This window comes from Quercus suber, unplaced genomic scaffold (genome assembly GCF_002906115.3).
Source record: "Quercus suber isolate HL8 unplaced genomic scaffold, Cork oak 2.0 scaffold_16, whole genome shotgun sequence".
Taxonomy (NCBI): domain Eukaryota; kingdom Viridiplantae; phylum Streptophyta; class Magnoliopsida; order Fagales; family Fagaceae; genus Quercus; species Quercus suber.
This window is the reverse complement of record NW_027069481.1, coordinates 1,555,819-1,581,238: the sequence shown is the minus strand read 5'-3', so window position 1 is coordinate 1,581,238 and position 25,420 is coordinate 1,555,819. Positions and strand designations below refer to the sequence as shown.

The 25,420-nt window shown below is 37.6% G+C and overlaps 2 protein-coding genes across 2 annotated transcripts; one reads left to right on the top strand and one right to left on the bottom strand.

The window, feature by feature from the left end:
* Positions 1-1,119: 1,119 nt before the first annotated feature.
* On the bottom strand, positions 1,120-11,767 carry LOC111993268 (DEAD-box ATP-dependent RNA helicase 28). The gene is made up of 17 exons (XM_065782952.1): positions 11,331-11,767; positions 11,062-11,241; positions 10,895-10,963; positions 10,682-10,788; positions 9,010-9,088; positions 8,525-8,667; positions 7,856-7,958; positions 7,606-7,668; positions 5,821-5,882; positions 5,602-5,698; positions 4,847-4,965; positions 4,728-4,770; positions 4,390-4,491; positions 3,401-3,499; positions 3,135-3,218; positions 2,240-2,514; positions 1,120-1,528 (listed from the first exon to the last, which is right to left on the bottom strand). The coding sequence occupies exons 1-17, from the start codon at positions 11,655-11,657 to the stop codon at positions 1,513-1,515; spliced, it is 1,968 nt and encodes a 655-aa protein (XP_065639024.1). The 5' UTR covers positions 11,658-11,767; the 3' UTR covers positions 1,120-1,512.
* Positions 11,768-22,988: 11,221 nt separating this feature from the next.
* On the top strand, positions 22,989-25,001 carry LOC136071372 (uncharacterized). Its single transcript, XM_065782586.1, has 2 exons — positions 22,989-24,437; positions 24,531-25,001. The coding sequence occupies exons 1-2, from the start codon at positions 22,989-22,991 to the stop codon at positions 24,999-25,001; spliced, it is 1,920 nt and encodes a 639-aa protein (XP_065638658.1).
* Positions 25,002-25,420: the final 419 nt, after the last annotated feature.

The window sequence follows — 25,420 nt, the reverse complement described above, 5'->3', positions numbered from 1 at the left end:
TGTATGCCAAACTTTTTTATTGGTGACACTAGTTTCATCCTGCATGTGTATAGCATTGTAGCCAAGAAGCATTGAACAAGGATTAAAAATTTAGTATTGTTCATTAATTTTTTTTTTTGAATGAACCAACTTTGAGCTCGTTGCTAAATTATATTACATGTTTATTTTTATTTTTATTTTTTTTTCTGGTCGAGAAAACTCGAGCATATTCGCAAGTTACTTGATTAGCTCTTTTTTTTTTTTTTTTTTCTCATATATAGTAAACATAACGATATAAGTTTTTTACCCCTTCATAAATCTATTAACTTATATTAGAATTGAAATTATATTACTAAAGTTAATTAGATGGAATGATTTTTGTCTATTAGCTTACAAAAATTAGATTCACCACTCTTGTATGGTTAAAAACTATCTGTAATCTTACTATAAAATAGACTATTTATGATATCAATAAATTACAATCAATTTAGAATTTGATATCTTAATAACTTACATTTTAAACTTATATAATTCAATTTCAAGTCTATAAACATATTTTTAACATTTATATATATAAATATATAATATTATAAATTAATTAATTGGGTCTCATACTCATGGATTATGAGCTTCTCATAAATACATTATTATGTTTGAACTTAATTGACTCCTTTATAGTCATCCTAAACTTAACATTGAGCCTTTTTTTTTTTTCGGATATATTAATAGTTGGGATTGTGGGGATTAAAACCGTAGATTGTCTCGGTTGGAAACCAATTTGAGTAGTTGGGATTGGGGGGAATTAGAACCCTAGATTGTCTCGATTAGAAACCAATTTGAGTAATAAGGCTCTTGGGAACTTTAGCTCAACTTATTTGTTAAATAGACCAAATACAAACCAAACTCAGGCTGCTGTGAACAACTCAATTCATTTAAAACCCAACATGTGGACCATTGGAGGACAAAGCCCTTTTATTTCCATTTTAGCATGAACAGAGCTGCCTAACCAGATCTCTAACTGGACAAGTATAAACAGAGCCCCTTTTTTTTACATTTTAGCATGAGTAGAGATGCCCAATTAGTTCTCTAACTGGACAAGTATAAACAGTAATTAACGCTTGTGCAGATCAAAACTCGAAGTTTGAAAATAAAACACGAGTTTCTGATATGGATGAAATTAATAAACTCTTGGAAGATTGGAACGCAACCTTCTTTCTTTAATGCTTAACTAATGGAACAACACTACCTCGAAATAATTTATCACAAAAATGAAGGGGAGCCAACTGGATCAGCTAGTTGCTACAGTATCAATGTCTTCCTAAAGCAGCAGGACCCCTTTCCTATCCTCAACCCCAAAAATGCAATGATATTTGACACAAACTACTTTTTGAATCTGCTAACTCTTCTATAAAATGGGTTACAAAGACAAATATATCACCGTCCACCAAATGCACAATTCCCGTTGACGGCTTGTTCTCTCACATAAAGTTAGATGTCGAAGGAAAACTTAGCCGCCAGCTTCACTTCATAGTTCTACTTGCGCTTATACCTGGAAAAAAATAGTTGGAACAAAAGTAAGCATTTTCTTCCAAGAATGATCTCACATCGAGTATTTGCAGTGCAAATACAAAATGAGAGAGAAAACCTGCAACCCTTTATCATGCTTTGATACCAAATTTGATACAGGACAAACTAGAACAATACAACAGGAAAATAGAAGATTGAGAATCTAGATGTCAACACCTAGGCCTGCTTGGGGTTAGCATCAAGCATTATAAAATCACTAGGAAACCTAGGGTTGACTAGAGCCGGCACCAGACTACGGAGATAATTTCAATAGAAAATTTATTCATCAAAATAATCCCCCTTGATAGGAGCACAATACTTTTCTTATATAAGAGTACTAAACCATAATTCTAACTAGTGTAGAAAACCCTAATTACCTAATAAAAAAATAACCTTGCTTCTAGAAATTAAATGCCTAATAAGTAATAACCTAATAAACTACTGGACCTAAAATAAAAATATAATTGACCAATAGAAGTACAAATTGACTTGAAAAATAAAATAAAACTAAATAAAAATAATTTTCTCTTTGAGCCTCCCATATCATTGTTCTTAGCATAAAATATTTGCAAATCATACATACATACATACATGAAATACATAGGCCACAAACACACACATATGTTACATACATACATAAGATCAAAATCAACCGCAGAAGTACTGTGCAATGGGATTGTAAGCTAATTCATACCTTGACTTGCTCTTAAATGAATGTTTGGACTTTTTCTTGCCTGGAACAGAATTTCTTTTCTGCTTTTTCTCACTCATGTCACTTTGAAATAGCTCCTGCATCTCTCTTGTCCTTGATTGTTGTCTTTGGTTAGGATGTTCAGATTTCTTGGTGTTCTTCTTCACAATCTTGCCAGTATCTAGTGCCTTCTTCACAGCCTTCACCGCTTTTGCCCGTCGGTAACCCAGTTCAACAAGTGACAATCCAGTCTTTTCATTCTTGTTTTTATCATTACCCTGCAGTGCTTTACTTATTAAACAGTGTGTGCCACCTTCTAACAAACTTGACAAAAAACACCTCAACTTAAAAAGTTAAAAAAAAAATATATATATATATATATAATTAAAAAATAAAAAAGAGAGAGAAAGAAAAGGAAGAAAAGGAAAAAGTTGCGGGGTACAAATCCATCAATTGAAAGACCAATGAATTCATAAAGATCAACCAGCAGAAGATATGTAGAAGAAAAAAGACAGCAAAGTCTGCCAAAGTAGCATATAGATGATGTTCATTTATGACATTTAAGAATAATACAATCATATCTTCAATTTAATGTCATGCCTAATAAACTCTGTAGGTAGCAAGGATGAAACTAAAATTTGAACAATAATAGCAATCAAAATCAATCTAGCACAATCTTCTTTGTTGTTCAGGTACTATAACCAATTGCCTCAACAAAACATTCTTAGATTACTAAGATTACAAATAGATTGAGCCATCCAATTGTCCCAGAAAGCCTCAGATTCTTACTAGTTAATACAGATACTCCATGTCACTAAACGCTGCTAGAAGCCAAGATTATGAGAATAGTTCAATATAGATGGAAAAAAATTAACTCAAAAAGCAAAGGAGAACATACTTCTAATTTTTTCATTTGATTTTCATCCTCCAACATTTCTCTAGCTGCTTCCAATTTTCGACGCTTCTTCCGTGGCAAATTTTTCTACACAACATATACCAGTTAAGAACATTAGTCATGTTGTACATCAACTAAAAGTTTTCATCATTTTTTTTTTTTTTTTTTTTTGGTAAAAGAGAGGTAAAGGATAAATTAATTTTAGATGAAAAGTTTTCATCTAAAATTATTAAATTAACAAATAATCTCAAATTCAAGATAATAAGCACCTCATGCTCTCGCTTCCTTTTTTCTTTCATTTTGAGGTCTTCAGCTTCTTGTGCACTGATTACCGCTTTTCCAGAATTCATTTCTTTTTCCACAGATGCCTGTCAATAAGATTACAGAGTCAGGTTTTAATCAGTTAAAACTCCAATCCAAGATAAAGTGTTCAGATTAAGAAAAGAACAAAGTCATTAAGAAGAGAGGATTCCACTTGGAGATAAGATGGTACACTGGGAAAGGAAAAGATAAATAGAGAGGGAAGGAGGGGCTGGTAGTAGAGAGAGAGAGACTAGAAAAATTGGATACTTAAGAGATAAAGAAACTAGCTCAGCTTCTGCCTACTCTTTGACATGGAAAGAAGGAAAAGTCCTCTCACATTGGAGGTCCTTTAAAATAAAGGATTATCTAAATTCATTAAAGAAAAGAGGTAATACTCTGTCTAACAAGCAAAGACTGAATGGCACTATGAATATTAAGTGGGTAAAACAACAAAAAGCTCTCCGCATATGCTGGTGGGAAAAATGACTTCATCATTTGTATTTGCAAGAAGCTTTTCTGGGTCCCAAATTTTTTTTTAATCATATAGCAATAATCAAGTTTTTTATAAGAACAATTTTATTATTAAAAAAAATAAAAAATAAATAATAAATAATAATAAAAAAATAAAAAATAAAAATAAAAAAAGAAGAAGACTACATCATGACAAGAGACACAAAGAAGCCTAAAGAATTACAACAAAAAGGAAGAGACAATGAATGAAACAATGGAATTAATATGCGTAAAATCCCATGCATGAGATATCAGATGAAATTGAGAATGAACTAGATGGTTCCAAATTGGCAATGTGAAAGCCATTGTCAAAATAATCTAAAAAGATGTCCACCCATTTATGCACCAACTTATGTATAAGTACAGATAAACAATTTCCTTTTGGGGAAAATTGAGAAGCTAAGAATAATAGAATATAAATGTATGTATGCAAATTTGAAATAACCTTCGATGCCTTCGCAACAAGCCTTTTCTCCTTTTCGGTAACAAACCAGGTTTTCTTGGGCCGTGAATATATTTCCTCCCTATGTGCGATCAAATTTTCTGCCTGCATGCACCATAGAAGTGCACCAATTAATGTTAAGCTTGTACAGAAATCATCTTAAGAATAGTTAATGATTAGTCAAGCATGTAAAATATATACATGATCGCTGCTTTGGAAATGACAATACAGACTTTCCAAACAATGACTTCATCAAAATAATAGAAAATGTCATTAAAAGTACAACTGAACTGCATACTCATGACATCAAACAAAGGCATCACATATGCAAAATCACATACCCTTGATACTTCCATTTCAGCTTTTCTTAGGGTTCTCTCTTCCCTGTGTGTAATTGAAGTCAATTATTGCAATGCTTTGAACAATAAGATGAAATTTTTTATAATGAAAATACTAAGACCTCTCTTCTTCAAGAATCTCAGCCACTTGATCTTCCATTTGCTCAATTATCTCAGACCACTTGGTTATTGATTGCTCTGCAACAGTTCGACTTCTCAGCTTGGAACCAGCTTTCTTAGCCTATCAAATTGAAATCATCACTAAGGTAAATCTTATTGAGGATTTGACAGAAGCATCAATTTCTTATTGCCTTCTTTTTTCCTCAATTGTTGTTGCATGGGAGAAGCATCAATGTAATTCTCAAAAAGGGACATCTGTTTTAGAATAATTATGTAATTGATATAAAAGAAACTATAAGGCGCAAAACTTCTAATGTGGATTTTCAGATTGGAGTTTTATATACAAAGTTTGTAGATTATCAAATAGTTGAGCCAAAATAAGATTAAGAGCGAGGTCAATTTAAAAATTTGAGAAATTTGAAGCTGGAGTACTACCAAGGAGCAAGATTTATAATAAAGAAAATTATTTATAAAATTAAAAACAAAACAAGACAGTTTGTGGTAAGATTTCGTATGAAGTAAAAATAGAGATTAATATGAATTGAAGATAGTATCAAAAGACTGATAGAGAAAAAGAACAATAAAAAATGAAAGAGAATTTTCTAATAAATTTACCGGATAATAATAAGGAGTCCACCTCATTGTTAGTATTGTAAATACTAAAGTATTGTCCTACTTAAATCTAAAGAACAAATGAAACAAATTTCAAAAGATTATAAGAACCCCAATATGATATGAGGAAGAAAATGATGCTCACAATGTCTTTCAAAAGGGATCGGTCATTATCTGTAACAAATGTAACAGCATATCCTTCCCTACCAGCTCTTGCTGTACGACCGACACGATGAATATAGCTGCACAAAGGACCCCCCAAAAAAAAAAAAAAAAAAAAATGATTTCATCAGGATGAAGAAAGTGAGCCTCATGCCATCACGTGCATATCACCATCTGGCAACATCAAGAAAGTTTAATCTACCTTTTATATTCCCGAGGACATTCATAATTTATAACTGTTTGAACACCTATGATATCAAGTCCCTACAAAAGACGATCAGAATATATAGTCAAATAACAAAACAGTTTAATATTATCCAGCTTTTTTGTACCACTGGAATCTTCTATTTATGCCTAAAAAGCGCATGAGCAAAGGAAAAGAAAAGAAGAAATGCAAAGGACTTAGAAATTCATCCATTAACTTAAGAACAAAGTTTAGCTACAACCCAGTTTGGAGTAAAGGTGGCAACATTATAAAGTGGAACCAGTTTAACAGTCAAATTGACAAACACGCAGTTAATGCTAAAGGTCCCCATCTGTTAACTCAAATTTCTCTCTATGGCAGTTCCTCCCCCAAAACCTGTCATCATCACATCAACCCCATCAGTTTTTACCTTAGTCACCAGGTAGTTTATACCTGGTGAGAGCCAATTTAGGCTGGCAAGGCATGTTGAAGAGATCAATTGCTTTCTTTACAAGCTTAAATTATTTGAGAGCTAGTGCACGTATCCAAGCAAGTCGCCCCAAAAGCACTCAGTTGTTACCATATGATCTCAGAGTGTAAGGCATTAGAAACTCAATGAAAGCTTTCAATGGCACTGAGGTAAGAAACCCCATTATTATCACATTTTTCATAACGTTCTTTTCTTGAATTAAAGGGGCACTTCTTTTCTTCACATAAGTTTATCATATTTTGTAGATTAATATCAAATAGGAACTGAGAAGCTGGTTTCCTGAAGATTTCTCTAGACAATTATCCCCACTTAGGCTACCAGATCAAAACCCAGCTTCATCATCTTCATCACTATCCATGGATAGCCCCAAGTACTCATCCCTTTTATTCAACATTCCAAGCAGGGGTGACCGGCAAAGAGAGCATAGGGTGGAGGTTATGGAGGAGAGAGAGAAGGATCTTGGGTACTGGAGTTTGGAGAGAGAGAGAGAGAGAGATTTGAGTTAATGGGTGGGAACTTTTAATGTTAAACTTAAAATGCTGCCACTTAGCAGTTGGAGGAATCTCCCCCAAACCAAGTTGTAGCGCAACTTTTTCCTTAACTCAACACACTCAAGCCCGCCCCCCCCCCCCCCCCCCCCCCCCNAAACCCCATTATTATCACATTTTCCATAACGTTTTTTTCTTGAATTAAAGGGGCACTTCTTTTCTTCACACAAGTTTATCATATTTTGTAGATTAATATCGAATAGGAATTGAGAAGCTGGTTTCCTGAAGATTTCTCTAGACAATTATCTCCACTTAGGCTACCAGATCAAAACCCAGCTTCATCATCTTCATCACTATCCATGGATAGCCCCAAGTACTCATCCCTTTTATTCAACATTCCAAGCAGGGGTGACCGGCAAAGAGAGCATAGGGTGGTGGAGGTTATGGAGGAGAGAGAGAAGGGTCTGGGGTACTGGAGTTTGGAGAGAGAGAGAGATTTGATTTAATGGGTGGGAACTTTTAATGTTAAACTGGTCATGTGCATCTCACATGACCAGGAAATGTTTCACTTTATAATGCTGCCACTTAGCGGTTGGAGGAATCTCCTCCAAACCGAGTTGTAGCTCAACTTTTTCCTTAACTCAACACACTCCCCCCCACACAACACCACCCCCCCCCCCCCAAAAACCCAAAAAAAGGCTGAGCAGATGAGGGAGGGGAGATAATTACTACAGTTGAATATAGAGGCATGATTTAAGTAAAAAATCATGGAAGCATGAGAGGCTTAGAGAGAAGAAATAAATAAGTTTGAGAATTTGTTCTCACACGAGCAGCTACATCAGTTGCAATCAAAAAGTCGACTTGCTGCTTTCTGAAAAGTTCCAAAGCCTACAAAACAACAATAAGTAAAATTCACAAAACCGAAAAGATCTAAAGCTCATAAAAGCAAGGAAAAGCATTCTCCAACGAACTTCAAAATTTTAGTACAACAAGAAAATAGGATGGTTATCTTCACTAAAGAGTAATGTAATTATATTAGACAAAAACAAAATGGCAATTTATAGAAGCTACCCACATCAAGGCGCTGGATTTGGGTAAGATTTCCATGAAGCTCAGTAGCTTTAAGGCCAGCTAATCCAAATAGAATCTTCAACCTATGTGCAGCCTGTTTTGTTCCGCTGCAAATACCAATAGAAAATCATTAACAACGCAAGAAAAATCCATTGATCCAAAAGACTTAACATTTCACGTTGACGTAATTGATAAGCCTCTGGTACTTTCCTTTTTCTTTTTTTGAAGCTTAGGAGCACTGGTATGATAGATTGTATGTGCTCAAGACAAGACTTTTAATTGACTGTAATTAGGAAAACAGGATTCATGGCATCCCACCCTCCAGACTGTCACATGGAAAAACGTTTTACTAGAAATGTGAAATCCGTAGAAAATCCAAATGATGTTAAGTTTTGGTAGACCACAAATTTAGAGCAGGATCCTTCTTTTCTTTTTCTATTTTTCACCCTCCCATATTTTAAAATAGGGTCACATTTCTGCATAATATCAACATCTCCCCCACAATAAAAATATTTTCATTTTCAAAACAATATTTTAGTAAATATCAGGATGCTGCTTTATATGCATTTATGCCAACATCAAGATTGCCGACTAAGATATATTATAAACAACAACCAAAGTCACCATTCATACAAGACAATGAATGTTAACTGCAAATGGCAGTAGTAAGAACCTGAAGATGATAACTTTGGAAGTAAAAGTCTTTGAGCACAATGCAAGAAGAACTGCTTCCTGATTTACCCGTAAATGATCTATCATGCGTCCTGGAGTGGCCACAACAATATCAGGCATTGATCTCAAGGCTGCCTCTTGCACCTAATATAGAAAGACATCACTTCAATATTCCTGGTGGAAACAGACAAACTATCAAGTACAATAAATCCCCCCTTTCATGAAGTTCAAAAACAAAAAAATAATCTTAAAACCCATATTCTTCTTTATTAATTTCAAAAAGGCCTGAATTTCAATTTATTGAAATCTACATATAAATAACCTTAGACTAATTTTCATTTGTTGAATAGATTTAATTTCAAATGAGTTGAACAAAATAACAAAAGACAAAACGAAAAAAGGGATTTACTGATAGCACAGTGGGTGCAGAGACACCTCATACCAGGTGTTCATAAATCAAACCCTTAATGAGATTCATGATCAAACCTTTGTCGAAAGCCCACCAACAACCAGGCAACATCTGATGTCAGTAAATTGAGCAAGTTTCTCTATCATACTGTGAACCCTGCACGATGACATCAAAATTTGATTGATTATAAATTAAAGATCAGAATCAAACCAGGCAAGCAAAAAGGTCAATTTTCTTCTCCTTTTTTTCACTCTCTTTGACAAACCAGATAAGATCATATTTTCCAGATAAAATCTTTACTCAGGCTTGTATGAGTCTGACCCGTGGGCCTTGTAATGGAAAATGTAATCTAACTTGGACTTGAGATGTAAAGTGGTGTCTCAGAATTCATAATTCAAACGTTGTTTCATAATCATAAAAAAAATTTGAGGCAAAAAAATATAAACCACAAACATTGACCATTACTTCTCAAACAAAAGAAATGACCTGGAATAATTTAATACCCTGCATAAGTAGATATATCTCTTCACAAAAATACAAGTACAAGTTGATTTTAAGCAAGGATTTAGTGCAACCAAAACTTCAAAGGTAAAAAACACAACATGAACATGCATACAAAAACATATAAAAATGCTACCATTGGGTATCTCTAAACGTCCATTTCTGTTATTCCTCATGCCTACTATTACAACCGTTTTTTTTTTTTTTTTTTTGGAACTTGCAAAAATATTAGCTAGGTCTTGAACTCAAAACCTCATCATCTGCCTTATTCTTACAAGCGAAGAAAGGGCCATTTGAACTTGAGCTCTCTGGCATCTACTATTACAATTATTACAAGGGTAAATTGCAAATTACACTCTTAAAGTTTAGGGGTAATTAGATTTTACACCCTGAAGTTTCAGAATTTAGATTTTACCCCCCAAAAGTTTGGGGTGTTTGGATTTTACACCCTAACATTTCAGAACTTGAATTTTACCCCCTAAAGTTTAAGGTTGTTTGGATTTTACACCCCCAAATTCTGAAACTTTAGGATATAAAATCCAAACACCCCAAAACTCTATGGAGTAAAATCCAAACCTCCTAAAATATAGGGGGTAAAATCCAAATTCTGAAACTTTAGAGTGTAAAATCTAATCATCCCCAAAACTTTAGGAGTGTAATTTGCAATTTACCCTTATTAAAATTAAACTTGACATGATATAATTCATCCCAATTCTAAACCCACTAACCCTTTAGCTTCCAAATCACCAGTTCACAGTCTAATGTAAACCACTGTTTCAGGTTTATTAGTTAAAATTACATCATTAGCATACAAGAATTTAAGATTAAAAATTGCCTCTCATTTTTAGAAAAAGGAAGGAAAAAAAAAATGGTCCCAATAGTAACCAAATGGATGATTTGGAGACACAATCTGAAGCTGCCACAGCCAAACTGAACTTCATACACCATTTTTGCACATAACTACAAGAAACAAGTCACCAGGAACGAGAAAAAAAAAAAAAAAATTATACCAAGATTTCCTTGCATGACAACCAAGTACACACAACACCATTCTCAGCAAACTTCACTTTCAAAACCTTATGCTATTATGCATACTTAAAAAGCAAAGCATAAAATTGGAACATCTATAAAATGGATTATTCATACTTAAAAGCATGACCAAAATGGAAGCAACAAGACTACAATTTCTCTTATAAAATAGCTTGCTATATGAAAAATGAATAACAAGTAGGACAAAATAACACTTACTGAACTGCCAACTCTCTGGTTGGGGTAAGAATAAGAACCCTTATTGCTGGCACACGCTTTGGACGGAACAGTAATCTCTCCAAAGTAGGCAGCGCAAAGGCAGCTGTCTGCATAATGGAACAATTGCAAAACCATAACTTCAATTGAACTATATACTAACATCGAATTTCACTACACTCCTATGCAAATCATGGCATTGAAAGAACAATTTACCTTCCCGGAACCAGTAACTGCACTCCCGCATATATCACTCCCATTCATTGCTAGCGGTATAACCGCCGACTACAATCATCAAAACCATAAAATTCAGCAAACCTAAATGGCATATATACAAGCGCACATGAATAAATAAGAAATGGAATAGCTGATTAAAGAGAAACCTGAATTGGTGTGGGCTTACTGTACCCCAAGGCCTCGCAAGCACGAAGCAAAGGCCGCGATAAATTGAGCTCAATGAATGAATTGGCACTAAATGAAGCTCCATCAGAAGGCACATAGAACGATTTAACGCCAACGGCATCACCGGTCTCTTCATCCTCATCTTCAATCCTATCCTCTTCCTAAATGCACAAGCAGAGAGAGAGAGTCAAGTTGATATAACAGATTTATCGAATTTAGGGATTAGAAGAGAGAGAAGATTGGTACTAACTTCTTGTTTGTCGGAATCGGATTCAGAGTCATCGTCGTTGGGGATGATAGGAACGGTACGATTTTGGAGTGCTTTGGAGATTTTGAAATCGATGGAAGTTGTGCTTTTGCGGGCGTGTTCTTCAGCTACTGATTCGTAGTAAGGAGCAAAGTCCCATGGAGATTCTGTTTTCTTATTCAAGGGCTGTTCTTCTTCGTCTTCATCTTCATCTTCGTCTTCGTCTTCTGCTTCTTCTTCTTCTTCTTCGTCTTGTTCTTCTTCGTTTTCGGGTTGAAAATCATCGTGTTCTTCGTCGCTAGAGGTTTCGAAAACGAAAGCTGGAGCCATGGGAGATGGCTGGAGAGTGCAGAAACGGGGCAATGAGGGTGAGGGTTTAGAGTTTGGGGTTAAAGGCTTATAGGGTTTATAGATATGGGAGTGGCTCCCCTCCCGTTTTTTTGATAAAAAAAAAAAAAAAAAACTCTAAAACTATCCCCTCCCGTTTAAAACTATCCCATTTTAATATAGATGGACACGTGGCAAATAAATAATCTAAAGGCTAAAAATATGCCATGTCATTCTCTCAATCCTTCTTTTCCTCTTTCTCCCGTCACCACTCTCATGGTCTGAGCATCAGAGGTGTTCAGTTCAAAACATGCTGGAAATTTTTTGTTGCAGTTTGGTTGCGTGCGACTGCGAGGAACACACCCAAGAAACTGTGGCAGTTGGGACTGATGTGGCGGTGAGTGTCGCCGTCGAGGCTAGCTAGGTCTGGCAGTGGCGCACGAAACGAAGGTCCTCCGATGAGCTTGCGGTAGAGCGAAACTAGATAAGTTGGGCCGTTTGGTTCGACGGCAGAGGCTGAGTTTTTTTTAATGTGGATTTGGTTTCTCTAGATTTGCGAATATGGGTAGAATGAATATGGGTTGATAGTTCTTTTTTATTTTTATAGATGGTGGTTTTGGAGAATTGGATTAGATTTGATGTCAGTTTCAAGCATGAGAATTCACAAATAAATCCCACCATCAATAAAAGTTCATGTGTTTCAATCGACGGAAAGGCAAGTCCTGCGCCTTTGCCATTGTTTCCGATTTGCTGCAAAGTCGTTGTAAGACGCATCATCTCCAATGGCTCCATCCTGTTTGCTCAAAGCCGTTGTTGCATCAATGGTGGCCCCGGTGGGTTTGCAAGGAGATTGCTGAAAGGTGCGGGCAATTAAGAATAAAAAATACTTTGTAACGTGTTTTATTTTCTGCCGTTAGATTTGTTACTTGCCACGTGTCCCCCATCTGTATTAAAATGAGGAAACGTGAGAGTTGTTAACGGGAGGGGAGGAGCAGTTAAATGGTGTACCCGGCATATATATAGTGTACCCGACATATATGCCGGTACATAATATAATTTTCGAGAGGGGAGCCTCTCCTTGTAGTTATTACCCATTAGCCCGCATGAAATGAGCGGGTTAGGGTTGTAATTAATCTGGAATTTTTTTTTTCTAACCTTTTTTCTTTTCTTTTCTTTTTCTTTTTTTCATTTTTTTAGAATTAAGGTACATTTGTTTCGCCTGAAAACGCTTTTAGGAAGTTATTTTACACTCTTGTGTATGTTTGGTACCTACGAAAAATACGGTCAAACGGATATTCAAATACACGTTGACTGTAAAATAACTCCCTAAAGCTGTAAAATCGTTTACTCTCTTATTTTACCTTCAACGAATTTCCGAACTACACACTTGAAAAGAGAGAGAGTGAGAGAGAGCTCAAGCACACTCCACCTGAAGTGATTCCCAAGCACATCCTCACCGGTTAGATCACCATCCTCGTCCCCTACACGCGACGGTGAGTGCTCTGTTCATCTTCCTTCCTTTCTTTTCTTGCTCAAACCCATCTTGTTCAAACCCATCCTCGTCGAAAGTCCCCTCCATCTTTGTCAAGCAATGCCCAAACCGATTTGAGCATCCCACCACACCCATCCCTGAAATTTTTGAAAACCCATTCCTCAAACCCACCACACCCCATCTGTCCTACTTCAACAAACCCATTCCTCAAACCCACCATTCCCCATCCCACCACACCCATCCCTTGTCATCTTGCTCTAGTCACCGTTGAAGCTCATCGTCAACGTCAAACACAAATCGAAGCCTTGACCCGATTTCAACCTCTCTCGATCTACCTCTCTCTTTCCCTCAATCTCTCACTCTTTCTTCCTCCCCCTCTTTATTTGACCGAGTTTGAAAGTTTAATGATTTTATTTTGATTTTTGTTTCTTTAAAAAGTTTATATCTTACAATTTTCTATTATAAAATTTGTTTGGAAATTGAGAAAATGGCTGAGAAAATGTGAGAAACTAGTAGAAATTTTGTATTTTTCAGAATGTTACCAAACACTTGAAAATACTTTCTAATACAATTTTCAAAATGCAACAAAACACTAGAAAATATTTTCCTTTCCTAAAAATATTTTCACCTGCAATTATTTTACACTCAGAAATTCATTTACATGGAGCCAAACGCAGCCTTAGTTTATAAAATTTCAACTATGAAATATGCTCATGGTTGCTCTTTATATTAGGCGAAGATACTATTATTAATTTTGAACAAAACTTAAGTATAGTACTTGTAAGGACCGAAATTTGAACCACAACCCACCAAGAATAATGGATGATGGCCCAACAAGCCCAAAACAATATATTTGTAAGAGAATGGGTTAATTCAGGGAACAATCTTACAAAAAGAGTATATCACAATTGAATGGATTCAAGACAGTAAGACAAATTAATGGAAATAGAGCTCCTCGGTCAAGTCCAAGGATGAGATGTTATTATATTCAATCAAGCTTATCTCCATACAATGTGTTCTTCTTCTTTTTCTTCCTTCTCCAATTACCTCACCTCTTTTCATGGTGATCCCTTCCTTATATATTCCTACCACCCTTTATCTCAGCACTCCACCTATTGATTTAGTAGAAAATCCTTTGGATGCTTGTCCCATTAGAACCTCCTGGAAGCTTTGTTAGTAGTTGTAAGCTGAGTTGCCACTGTTCAAGTGTTATTTCTCCATAAATGTGGTCAGTTCATTAGGTGCAGTGCATTTAATGTAGTGATGGCAGCCTTCTTCCCAGATTTTTTGCCTTTCATGATTGACTGAGTTTCTTGCTACTTCCCTGAAGCTCTCCCAAGGTGGCCTAGGTCTTCGGAAATTAGAGCTGACCCATTATTCATTTCATTTATCCTCGACCCATTGACCTAAGCCTAGCAATCCCATTAATCATCCTTGGGCACATTATCGTCCTCGGGCATGGCCCATAGCCCAAGACGCCTACTCGGACTTCACCACCCCACAATAGCCCCTCAAAATTGCTACTCTTTCTTTTCCAATGAATGTGGAATTTTGATTCTTTCCCCAAACCTTACGCACTTAAGGAACGTTCCCACGTGGTAACGTCTTTTCACCTGCTCTGCGCACACTCCTGATGCTTCAGCATTTGAGACACACCATTAATTGCTTCGCACGGCGCTCTGTCTTCCACATTCTATGATGCAATGAAGATCCTACAACAGGGGTTTTTCATAGGATTTCGAGTAGGAACTTTCCCATTCATCTCTTCTCCTTATATAAAGGGTGTGAGGTGTTCCTTTTCTCCATTTCCAAAAACTTCAATATCTCAAAGAAGCAGTCTGAGGTGCTCCTTTCATATTTCGTTGTAAGTACCACTTAGTTCACATTATAGCTTTAGGATCCTTTCTTTCTTGGATGGGTAGGTTTACTAGTTTGGTAGATACGCTCGAGGGTAGAGAAGCCTTTAAAGCTAGGTACAATATACCACCTTGGGTTGACATACGACACTGCCTCCTATGGGAATGGCACACTTTTAGGCTTAAAGGGGCTGTGGTGATCCTTATGATCGCCTTTATTGAAAGGGGACTGCGAATCCCTATGGGGAGAGTAACTAGGGATTTTCTAATTGCCCACAAACTCTACCCAACCTAATGCTCCCCGAACTTGTTTAGAATATTGGGTAGTGTTGATGCCTTAAACCAAAAAATGGGGGTAAACCTTTCCTACCATGACGTCAACTAGGTATATAATTGCCAATACCTTAAAGACACCGAGTTTTAACTCCAAACTAGGGTTCCCTCGGTCAGACTATTTTCATGCCTCCCTAAATCCGACAAGGGCTTGGACCAGGATTTCTTGATCGTCTCGGGTGAATAGCATGATGGCCTACACTATCCGACGCAAGATGGTCAGACGGTGGGGTGTTCTAGGATTAAGTACCCTACTCTTTCCCCTCTCTAAAGCAAAAATCTCAATTTCATAATCCTTTTCCTTCTGGTTACTGAGTGCCTTTTTCTACTTCTTGTCTAATCATCCTTTTACTTTTGGTTTTTGCAGATAAGCATTTTACAACTCCTAACTTCGGTTTAGTCAATGATGAAGATCTCAACAGGATTCTTTAGTCTGAAATCTTCCTTCACACAAACGGCCAATTGCATGCTACCCACATTATCCTCGGGTACAAGCCCATTTCATCCAACTTTCAATCACCCAAGAATGTCATCAATGCTAAAGATCCTCGGCTACACCAAATAAACGTTACAGTGCCAATTCCTCACTGAACCTCCCCTTGAAGGAACACACCAAGTTGAGCTCCCCAACCAATGTGCCACTGAGGAAGAAGTGATATCCTCAGACTCAACTCAAGAGGAAGAAGCAACTAGGGTATTTGAGGTGGTAGATTCGGAAGAAGAAGATTTTGAAATATTCGACCAACCACACCCTACAGAATCACCAAGCAACACTTCTAGGCCTCTACCTTTCGCTCAAATCAGTAGCAACCAAGAGTCAGCTGACATACCTAAAGCCATAGTGCTCCAACGTAAGAAGAACATCAGTCTCCTTGAGCTACTGGATTCACATGCAGGGGGGTCCACACCCGAAGTAGCCATCCAACCTCAACCCTTCACTCCTCTTCCTACCCGTACCTCCCCTTCTTAACAGCCATAAAAGAAGAGGAAGAGGGAAAAAAAAGGTAAAGAAGTATCTAAGGAATGTGAGATTACTCCTTCCAAAGAACCCAAGCCCCAAAGGGGGGCAAAAATTGCCAAAGGGGCACAAAGAAAAAATGCAACGGATAGTTCGAGAATGGAGATGGTTTTAGATCGCCGCCCCAAGGTCGCGATCTGGAACCCCTCACTCAAGTTGGATGGAGCCCCACTCCCATTGGACTCCTCCATTAGGGACTTCTAAAAGGGGAAAGTGGGCTATGTGGCTGACGCTCTAGAACAACTCCTACTCTTACCACAAGACATGGCTGACCTGAGGACCTTAAAAAAGCATGAGGTCTTCTTAACTTTAAAGAGGGACTTGGCCATGGTATAAACTTTTACCTATTATCTCTCTCTTCTTCTTCTTCTTTTCCTTTTTTTTTTTTTTAAATGTAACTTACTGGCCTGCCCTCATGCTATTACTTTCTTTCAGGCAATCCAAACAACAAACATTGTCGAGGAATGGGTGGACCATGCCCATGCTCAACTAAGGATGAAGAGGCACGCCAAGTATCTGCAGCCAAGACTATGGCCATGGCCAAAAATAAAATAAAGGACCTCGGCATAAAGTTGACCGAGGTGAATAGAGAGAGAAAGAGCGCTGAAGCCGCTCTAGCCGTCGCCAAGAAGCAGGCTAAGGATCAACGCTAGCAACTTCGCCAAGCTGGGGAGCAAATGGTGATTGCTCGAGAACATATTAAAGCTCAGCGAAAAGAGCTAGAGAAGAAAGAAGAAGCCATTGCTCAAGCCAAGCAATCTGGCTATGACATTGAGGTGAAAGAGACAGAAGATATTCTGAGGGCCTAGATCATCGAAGTTTGCCGAGGTTACTGCCTTCAGGTATGGACTGAAGCACTGAACCTGGTCGGGGTGGATGCTTCCTCGGACTTGAGGAAAACCGAGAATATCTTCTAACCTCCAGCCTTATGGGAAGCGGCTTAACCAACCTCCCAACCAACCACTACTTCCCAAGCTCCTCCGACCAACGAGTCCACCGATGATGATGCTACTAGCATTGCTTTGGAACCAGCCAAGGAGAAGGAAACCAAGCATTCTAACCCACCATCAATAGCCAGCATCGATGTTCCTCCACCAGTCAATACTTAGGACATTGCTTTTCTATTTTACTTGTTTTTTTTTTTTTTTTTTTTAAAGTTTGTTCTTATCAGTGGAAAACTTTAATGAAAAATTATGAAAAGTTTCAGTTAACTCCAAGTGTGTATTGTCACATATGTGTTATCATTATTAAGTTTACCAAATATTTTTTTTTAAACATGACCTGCCAAATCAAAATATGATTTGGTTTATTGGGAATTCCAAGATCCACAAAATTGAAACACTAGTCTTTTTTGAATCCATAAGTAGAGATAAAGATTGAACATTTAGATAAACAAAAAGTACTTATTAATTTTCCCAGGGTATGTGGTCCGATGAATTAGGCATGACCGAGGTTCCGTTTAACACTTAAACAAATAAGGAGCATTAATTTACCTAAGGTATATAGTCCGAGGAACCAGGCATGACCAAAGTTTTGTTTAACACTCAAACAAATAAGGAGCATTAATTTACCCAAGGTATGTGGTCTGAGGAACCAGGCATGATCGAGATTCTATGTAACAATTAAACAAATAAGGAATATTAATTTACCCAAGATATGTGGTCCGAGGAACCAGGCATGACCGAGGTTCTACCTAACTCTTAAACAAATAAGGAGTATCAATTTACCCAAGGTATGTGGTCCGAGAAACCAGGCATGACCGAGATTCTGTTTAACACTTAAACAAATAAGGAGCATTAATTTACCCAAGGTATGTGATCTGAGGAACCAGGTATGACTGAGGTTCTATTTAACACTTAAACAAATAAAGAGCATTAATTTACCCAAGGTATGTAGTTCGAGGAACCAAACATGACCGAGGTTCTATTTAACACTTAAACAAATAAGGAGCATTAATTTACCCAAGGTATATGGTCCGAAGAACCAGGCAAGTGTAGACACTCGATTTTGCACCCATGATTCAATCAAAAAGAGTGACTAGAATGACCATCCATGTACCCCAAAAATCATGACTGTATTACATGCATTAATTTGTTCATTGCATATCATAAAAATGGTCTTAAGATTCTAACGGTCGTGGCGATATGCCCGGTTTCCAAATTGGACTGTTGGATCGAAAGATATCGCATGATCAAGTTTGCACGGTTAGCATGCATTGCGTCTAGGTAGAGTCGATCACTCATGATTAATTTAAACTAATTCTGATTGGCTAAACAATTAAAATTAATTAAATAATTTTGTGATTGGTTGATAATTAGTGTCTAAAATAGGATTGTTTGCATAGGAATAAGGGGGATAATTGGATAACAATAAAATTATAGATAATCTGAGCTTTATTAAGATTTATTTTGAAGTACTTATTTACAAGATAATTGCTACTGAAAAGACTTGAATTGTCCAGAAAAGAGATAAAAATCCTAGAATACGGATTGAAAACACGTCTAAGTACAAGGCCTAGCTCAAGAAAACCTAAAAAATGAGTCCAAAACGCACCTGAACACGAAAGTGCGAGGCATCCAAGAGTACCATTCGGCAATTTTGGAGTGCTGAACGACACTTCCAAAGTGCTGAATGGTACCCTTAAGGGCTTTGGCCCAACGCTCTTCGGGTGACGATAAGGCATATCCTTTTCAACTTTTTCGCAAAAAGATGCATCTTGATTCACATTCTACTCATCGTTACTTATTTTTTAAGCATTCCAGCCTCTATAAATAGAGACTGGATCTCAAAATTCAGCAAACTCTTTTACGCTATCAGAGAGACACTTTCTCACACTCTCAAATTTCTCATATTTCTGATCCCCATTCTGATATTCTCTCAAGGTAGGGTTTTTAGGTTTCAAAGATAATTACATAAATTTCAAGAAGAAAAGCCTATAATTCGAGCTCATGGAACAACATCTCATTTTCGGCTCATGATCCAAGCTCATAAGTCTCATCAGGGGAATTTTGGGAGTCGTGGTTTGGAGGGCTAAGAAGTATGTTCAGTAAAGCTCCAGTGGTTCAAAATTGATAAAGAAAAGCATGTTGCTTGGCATGTCTTTCCCAATTCCCTGAACTCTAACGGGTCAGTGTGCAATAGGTAACATTTGGTAAGCTTCTCATATCACATAACACTTAAAATGATAAAACTCCTCATGCTCTTTATATAAAAATTAATGTTCATCATATAATATAAGTTTAAAAATGTAATTATAGCATTTCATATAAATTATATTATTTTTTTCATTTAAATCAATTACAAGCACATGGCTAAATATATATTAATATATCATATCTAGCATTAAATGTTTTCCTTACTCTCCAAGATTTGGTTAAAATACAAAAAGACCATAATTACATCTCTAAAACTTCATCAAATATCAACCAACTAGTCTATTACTTATCAAAATTATATATGGACTAAACATATAATTTTCCAAAAGATGAAACTTAGTCAGAAATACCAACAACGGCTCTAGCAGAAGCTGCGATAGTTCCAGCAAAAGCTGCAATAGCTCCTACAGAAACTACAACAACTCCAGCAAAAGCTGCAGTAGCTCCAGTAGTAACTGCAATAACTCCAACAGCAACTTAGGTAGTTAACATATCCTAAAATGACATCATTTGCCTATTAATGGTCAATCCCAGCAATTGCCTGCTATACCAAAAGAAGTAAGGATCTCATAAAAGAAATCCTACCATTTTAAGCTAAGATCCTTAGCCTCCAACTGTAGTACCAAAAATAGGAAAGTCCCATAAAGGTTATCTTACCATTTTCAGCCAAACCATTGATTTAATGCCAAATATTTTCCTCCAACAGAAGATGTCATTCAGATGACATCATCCAGCAGCTACAGCTGTGATTGACAGCTGTAACAGCAGCTTCAGCAGCATTAAAGTCTCAAACTTTCTTCTTTTGGCTAAAAAACAAAAACCCACTAATGAAACCACTTACTTTGTCAAATATTTTTCCTTATTTGCTAAATTTTCCTTTAACTAATTCTAATCTAGTTACATACTTGGCTCTATATAAAGAGAAACAAGCTACACACTAACACGACCACTATCCATTCCTCTTTCACCCTCTTATTTTGAAACTTCATTCACTTTGCTGCCCGTATCTCTAAGCATTTCTACACTTCTCCATCCCTATTATAAAAAATATCTCTTCTTAGATAACACTATTACAACACACCTATTACACCACACCATTATCCATTGCCCATCTTTTCCACACTCTATTATTTTGAAATATTATCATTTTGCTGCCCATAAATACATCTCCATCTCTTTCTCTATTTTTCTTACAATACCTCTCTTCTTAGAAAACAACATAACCAATGTCATAACACAAAAAACAACTCCAATAGCAACTATAAGCTCATGTATTTACTATATTTAACTTTCATATTATCTATCTCATACTTCCATATATTTTACAAACACATTCCTCACAAACTATCCATACATACTTCTTACATATATTTCTAATCTATCTTACAAACATCATATCTCACAAAACATATATATTTCTTACAATCCCCATACATCTTAAAAGATACCAAACACTCTTCCAAGAACACATTACAAAAGCTCTTTCTCATGGAAGGCATATGAACATTAAAGACTAAAAGTCCTCCTCTTAGAAGGCACGATGATTTCATATTAAAGTCATTCTCATGAAAGACATAAATTTCTAAAACTAAAAGTTCTTCTTATGGAAGGTAGTAGCACTTATATTTGACTAAAAACCAAAAGAGTATTATATAGGAAAAATCATTTAAGTGCATGATAAAGAGGATGAACTTAACCAGCCTATGCACATGGCTAGACATATTCTCTCTCCCTCCAATTGAACCCATTTTTCCCTTTTAATCATGAAGTCACCATAAAAGGACTCATAATATCATATTGTACCACTAGACTCATTTTCTCATGTTACTGAAAATGTTAAGTCCACTATTATACGATTGGAGCTACAAACTATGAAGATAAGTCATTATATTTTTATCTTCAAATTTATATTATTAAGTATATTTTATTCATTATCATTATACCACTTGACTAATGTTATTATACCGCTGAAATGTTATCAGCTCATTAACGCCATACAATTGGAGTCACGAATCATATAAAGAACAAAGTGATGCTATATGGTTGGAGCCACAAACTATGAAGCAACACTATACAGCTGGAGCCACAAATCATATAAAAAATGAAGTGATGCTATACAGTTGGAGTCAGAAACATAAAAAATAAGTCAATGTTTTCTCCATCTTTGAAATTACATTATTAAGCATATGTTAACTCATTATCACTGTACCGCTGGATGCAAATCACTTTAATATTATCTCACTATTTAATAAACATGTATTCATAAATGCTCCATTAATAAACACATATATTAATAAATTGAATTCATCTCACTACCGGACATGTATTATTTGGACATAAACCACCACTAAACATATATTATTAGGACATAACCACCGTTGGACATATATCATTTGGACATGAACTACCGTTAGACATATATTACTTGGACATAAATCATTGCTGGACATACATTATTTGAACATAAACCATTGCTGGACATACCTTATTATATTGGACATGAACTAAACTGCAGCTGGTTATGGACTATTTTGGACTCATCCTATTACTAGACATATGACACTTAATTAATTACTTTCTAATATTGGACATCTCTTAATAAACATAATAATAACGTATCAACTCACTATTTAATCAAAACTATCATGCTAAATATAGATATTGTGGAGGGAAAAGGGCCCAACCTAACATAATGGGCCGAAAGCCCATAGGAGAGCTATTTTGCGACCGAGAAGAAGGAGATGGAAAAGGCAGGGCCCATCTGGAAGTGGGACCCTCAGAAGGAAGAATTATTACAATCCGAAGAGGATATCTCCTCTCTGAAGAAGTTGTAATCCTCTGACGCAAATATTATAAATCAATTGAGTGTGTGAAAGGCCAAAATGACCTTCCGAGGACTCCACCTGACCAAGATAAACTCTGAGTATGCTGGGAGACGTTAAGGATGGAGAAATATCTAAAGGGAAAGCTGCTACCACCGTATTTAATACTCTGCAGCAACTTTTCTGACCGCATTTATGTGGAGAAGACCCCTGAATAATGCATCCTAACCTATCGCCACTCACACAGAGCTAAAAGAAGATGCTTGACGTGACATGTACTCAAGCAAACTCGTGGATGAGGAACAAGTGGACGATGGAGATGAGGAGAAGGGTGGCTATATAAAGGAAGGAGGCTCCTAACGAGAAGGGGGGAGGAAGAACAAAAAAAGAAAGAGAGAACTTAACCATAACCCTAAGACCTTTGTTCATCAGATAAACAATAGTATAGCTCTTCGGATTTTCAGGTTTTACGTGTAAATTCATGTTGGCTTGTGTTTGAAAGTTGTGATTCGTTGTTGTCAATCCAATACTTAACCTAACTCTTTCACCCATACTCTACAAATTTATTGTTTTGGGCTTGGGCCACAAATCTTAACCCTACAATTGGCGCTGTCTGTGGGAAGAGCTTGAGTGTAAGGGGAAGGAGCAGCAGTTGATCATGGCTGAACCAGGGCAACAACCGGCAGAGTCTGGGGCGTCCCAACATATTGATCCTTTTCTCAATTTGGAGCGGAGGCAAGACTGTGAAGGCAGTGTGCATACTACACACACTGAACGAACTCAACCTCGTGGCGGAAGTCATGTTTCTCATGCAGAGAAAAACAGCATGCAAACAGAGATTGAAAGGTTAAGAAGGGAGTTGCGTCATGCGAAAAGAAAACGCGTTGCCTCGCACTTTGACGACGACTCTGATGACGGACAAGACATCACCTATGAGCAGAGGTCTCGAACTCCAATCAGCGAATCTTTTTCATATGAGGATGAGCACCCTCGTAAGAAGCAACCTCAAGGGCCACCACATGGAGGGGTCGACAATGATGCCATGAGCAAGGTTTTGAATCAAATCTCTAGGTCACCTTTCACGCTCAGGATTGAAGGAGCGAAACTTCCTCAGCGTTTTAATCAGCCAACCTTTACTATTTACAACGGTAAAACGAACCCTGTGGAACATGTGAGCCATTTTAACCAAAGGATAGCTGTCTACTCCAGAGATGAAGCTCTGATGTGCAAGGTATTCCCTTCTAGTCTTGGACCCGTGGCCATGAGGTGGTTTGATAACCTGAAAGCAGACTCTATCGATTCTTATCAAGAGCTCACTCATGCTTTTGGTTCACGTTTCGTCACATGTCGAAGGGTGGCCAGGCCCTTGTCTTCTCTGCTATCCTTAAGCATGCGTGAGGGCGAGTCACTTAAGGCGTATTCGGATAGATATTGGGAGATGTTTGATGATATGGAGGGCAACTTTGATGCAATAGCCTTAGAGACGTTTAAGTTGGGTCTCCCCACTGATCATTGTTTAAGAACATCCTTATCCGGCAAGCCTGTCACTAACATGCGTCAGCTTATGGACCGTATTGAGAAATACAAAAGGGTTGAAGAAGATCAGCAGCAAGGGAAGGGTAAGGATAAGGTTACCCCCAAGGACAGGAAGGACTTCAGGTCGGATCGTTATAACAACAATAAGCCGAGGAGAGATTTTGCCAGGCAGTCAGGCTCAGCAAATGCTCAAGCAGTCAATACAGTGTTCAAAGAGCCCGTTCATCAAGTCCTGGAAAAGATCAAGAACGAGTCATTCTTTAGGTGGCCGAGTAAACTGGTAGGGAACCCTGAGAGGCGCAATCACAATCTCTATTATCAATACCACCAAGACCATGAGCATGCCACTGAAGACTGCAGAAGCTTATGGGATCATTTGGACCAGCTGGTCCGTGAAGGCAGGTTGAGGCATCTTTTGCACCACTCCAGTGGCCGAGGAGGTCAAGCGAATTTTAAGTCCGAAAAGAGAGATTCTAGGAAACTCCCATTAGGTACCATTAACGTCATTTTTGCAGCGCCAGGAAGAACAGGGTCCTGGCCGACCAAGGTTATGTCAGTGGCTCGACTGCCAGTAAGGGATATTGGCTGAGATCCGAAGAGCTCTAGACAGGCTGCCCCACCCGTTTTAGGCTTTTGGGATGAAGATAAAGCTGGGACCATTCAGCTTCACGACGACGCTTTGGTAGTCACACTCAGGATCAGGGGATATGATGTGAAGAGGATGATGGTGGACCAGGGCAGCGCGGTGGAGATCATGTATCCTGACCTCTTCAAGGGGCTGAATCTCACACTTGATGACTTAACTCCATACTGTTCTCTCCTGGTCAGCTTCGAGGAAAGGATGGTTACTCCGAAAGGACAGATACGGCTGCCTGTACAGACTGGCTCAGAAGTAGTTGAGGTGGACTTCATTGTGGTAGATGTCTATTCCCCTTATACGGCGATTGTAGCCAGGCCTTGGTTACATACGCTAGGGGCTATTTCCTCCACTCTATATCAGAAAGTCAAATATCCTTCCGAAGGGCGCGTTTGTGAGATCCGCGAAGATCAATCCTCAGCTAGGCAATGTTTAGTGGCCGCCATACGACACGAGCCTGAGATTGAATCCTCAACCGGGGCGGAGGGAGACCTATAGCAATTAAAGGGTCGGTTGTCACCCGTCGAGAGTCATGATGAAGGCGTTAAATGCGAGGACTTAGTACAGGTTTTAATTGGGACCAATCCTGAGAGATATTTTCAAATCGGATCTCAAATACCTTAACCAGAGAAAGAAGAGCTAATTGACTTCCTTAAAAGAAATATTGATGTATTCGCCTGGAGTACTTATGAAGCCCCAGGAGTGGACCCGGAGTTCATTTGCCATCATCTGAGGGTTAACCCTCTGAGTGTACCAAAGAAGCAACCTCCTCGGGGGCCATCCAAAGAGCATGCTGATGCAACCAGGGAAGAGGTGATGAAGCTCAAATAAGCTGGGGCTATTAAAGAAGTTTTTTACCCCAAATGGTTGGCGAATACTGTGGTGGTAAAAAAGAAAAGTGGAAAGTGGAGAGTTTG